Source organism: Cariama cristata, unplaced genomic scaffold, assembly GCF_000690535.1.
Source record: "Cariama cristata isolate BGI_N322 unplaced genomic scaffold, ASM69053v1 scaffold19159, whole genome shotgun sequence".
Classification (NCBI taxonomy): domain Eukaryota; kingdom Metazoa; phylum Chordata; class Aves; order Cariamiformes; family Cariamidae; genus Cariama; species Cariama cristata.
The window spans coordinates 12,601-15,790 of NW_009637643.1; the positions used below are offsets into that span (position 1 = coordinate 12,601).

The following is a 3,190-nucleotide window of genomic DNA, read 5'->3' on the forward strand; positions in this document are numbered from 1 at the left end:
ATCGAATGCTGGATGAGTATTCCACTCTGTCCAGACTGATCAAACAAGTGGTTTGTCGGGAAGAAAAGGCCTGTCTGGAGCAATCCTGCTGTTGCTCCAGCCAGGCCAGATCACGATGGCCAAACACAGCTGGGCAGGCTGCAAAACGGGAAGCCCTAAAGGGAACGCAATGCTGAACGTTAGGTCCTGCAACCTGCATGATGGGCTGAGTTAAACGCATTTGAAGGTGGAAAACAAAAGGCACTGCTCAGAGCTGATCCAAGGAGCCTGGATAAACACGCTCCGGAAACGATGGCAACAAGCAATTAGCCTGAATGCTGCAGGCACCCCGAGGTGGAAAGAAATTAAACAGGTGTTTGTATGTACAGAACCAAGCCTGCTCACTTTACCAGGAAGGATTTCAGGAGTCAGCTGTTCTCCTTTCAGTAATAAAAGAGCCTGGCAACAGTCTGCAGCAGGATTTGCATATGCACAAACATCAGCCCTGGGACATCTCCAGGACCCGTCCTGCTTTCAGTCCCCTACTTGGAGAGGCAGGAGTGTGGGGACAAAGGGACATCCCCGGCATGTGCTTCGGAAACTCCCCGTATGTCTAAAAAAAGTGACCTGCTCAGCTCCGGCAACCTGCCCCGAATGCCGGAGCGAAGACTCAGCGGAGCTGGGAACACCAAGGGGGACTCCCGGGGTTGTCACAGGACATGGAGCAAGGCCAGGTTTAAATTAAGCTGCTCCCCGAGGATGCACAGCGCCTGGCCGGGGTGTGCGGTCCTGCCCATGGCTGGGGTGAGTTGGCAGGACGGCCACGCTCCCGAACCGCTGCTGAGGGACTAATCCCACCCAGAAGAGTGGAGTTTTCTTCGCAGCACAGCTGCCGTCCCCCTCTCCCCACTTTGGCCAGATGTAATACACCAAAGAGCAATTCCAGTGCAGCAGATGGAGGCACGGTAAAAGCAGTAACTTTCAGTTAATGTCTACTTCAGGCAAAAGGAAGGGGGAAAAGTGCTTAAATTTAAAGGGATCAAATGCTTTGTCAGGGGTTGAGAAAATATTTTAGAATGAAGGAACAACTCCATGACTACATACTCATTTGTGCTCTGCACTTGAACTGCGTTTAACATTCCTGGCTAATGAATTCTCTACCATCTGAATCAAAGCCCCTAAGCAAGGCTCAAGGGCTGGGAAAGGGGCTCCGCAGCATCTCCAAGTCCTCACTCTCACGTTACAGCCAGGGCTTCCGAGCTCAGCTCTGCTCCAACTCAAGCAGTGCCAGTTTTCCATAAAACTCCATACCCAAATCTGCACAGGCTGTAGCGGTCTAAATCCCCCCAATGTCAAATTGCTTTAAAATAGCCTCTAATTTGATACTCAAAATACAGGTGACTTCACCCAAGATGTAGCAAAGAGCCAAACATTTCCAAGCGTATCTAAAACCAGACGCTGTAGAGAAATGTTTTGTATTCCTGTGACTCCTAGAGACATCACCAGCAGGAGAATGGAGGTCTCTCAACTTTGGGGTGAATTTTGACCCAGACCCAACCACTGTGGCCACCGGCTGCATTTTTACTCCCTGCCCGGACTCACCTTGGCTGTGACCGGAGCTCTGCGTAAGCGCGTTGGTGATGTTGGGAAGCTCATTACCGTAATTGCCATCTTCCAGGGGACAGACGTCCATCTCGCCCCACTTGCGCAGCTGCCGGAGCCAGCAGGATTTCTCTTCCAGCTTGCAGTGTGGGTTTAACACCACGCACACCCACAGTGCCCCTAAACAAAGCCATGAAATCAAGGAGGTGCCACCACCATACCCATGGGGCAAAGCTCTTCTGCTGCCACGCTCGTCATGAGAGCCTGCAAGGTTTCATCGGTGTTCGTAAACTCATTTCAGCATAATGCATGGACCCAGGAGGGGGATTTAGACAGCTTTTATTTAAAGTAAAACTCCTCTGTAATGAAGCTAAATTATAATCTCTTGAGATGGGGGACAGTGGGGAGGAGGGAAGGAGAGAGCGGCTGTGTATGAATTTGTGAATGCTTCTCTCTGCCAGGACAAATCTAGTGTTTGAACTACACATCAAAAGCATGCTTAAAAACACCCTGGCAAGCTGCAGAGTCTGTATCTCCAAAGACTAACCTGATTTTGATCCTACCCACGTTCCAAGTGCTTTAAAGCCCGCTCCAAATGCTATTTCATCTGCCATTGTTCTTCAGGCCATTTGCATTCAACTATTTAAAAAGGAGATTTGGTGTATTTTCTTCCTTTTTTTTTTCTTTTCTTTTTCTTTTTTTAATCCCCAGTAGCTCCCAGCCTGCAGAGAAACCAGCAGAGGAACCTGGAGCTTGGCTTGATGTCTCACAGGCAAGAGCCCTCCAAGGTGTGAGCAGCAAGCAGAGGTGCCCATCAGTAGGACGCCCGTGCTGACACCCTCCAGGTCAACCATGGGACCTCACAGGCCTGACGATGCTGTCTGCTGTGTGAGAGGGAAAACCAGGCCTAAGGACAGCTGTTGTCATTAAGATCCAACTCATCCTTTCATAAGACAGGGCTGATACTGGTGCTGCTAACCGAGCCTTGCCAACTCTCCTGGGTCACCCACTGCTCCGAAAAGGGCTTCAGCAACCCAAGTTAAGTGCAAAACCATGAATTCTCCTTTAGCTAATTGCATTTCTGCCCACATTTCCCTGTAAAGCTACCAGGATACAGTACATCCCCTCCCTTGCGCCTGCCCCGTGGGGTGGGATGGCTGCGCGCTGGCACAGCTGCAGTGCGCAGTGTCCCCAGGACCCCCCCGGGCTGGGCAGCCTGTGCTGCTCCACTCTCTGCTTATGTCGGATTCTGTCACAGCCCTGGGAAAGCTCAGCCTCCCGCAGGAACGCCCTGCCCTGCCTCTCTTCCATGGGCCCAGTGGAGAACTGGAGCACCTTCCTTCTCCCCACCCAGCCAGCTGCTCTCCCCCATCTCTCCATCACTCCCAGAGCCAAAGTTCCCATCCCAAAGTGACAGCCGGCAGCAGGACATTACCCGACACGGCTCCGCTGTGCGGTGAGGGGATCTCTCCACATGCCCAAACCACCTCCCTCGCTCGCTGTGTTTTGTGCGGCACCTCCCCAGCAGCACGGCCAAACAGCCCTGAGCAAGGCAGCGGCTCCGACACAGGCAGCCGGGGCAGGAGGGCCTTTTTTCAGGTAATACAAG

At 52.2% G+C, this 3,190-nt stretch overlaps 1 protein-coding gene across 1 annotated transcript in view; it reads right to left on the reverse strand.

Moving 5' to 3' along the window:
- LOC104167992 (zinc finger SWIM domain-containing protein 5-like) overlaps window positions 1-3,190 on the reverse strand; it is a gene marked incomplete at its 5' end in the record, with an annotated part of 19,929 nt that overhangs the window by 11,817 nt on the left and 4,922 nt on the right. The window contains 1 exon segment of the mRNA XM_009708421.1: window positions 1,582-1,761. Within this exon segment, the coding sequence (XP_009706723.1) occupies window positions 1,582-1,761 (180 nt within the window).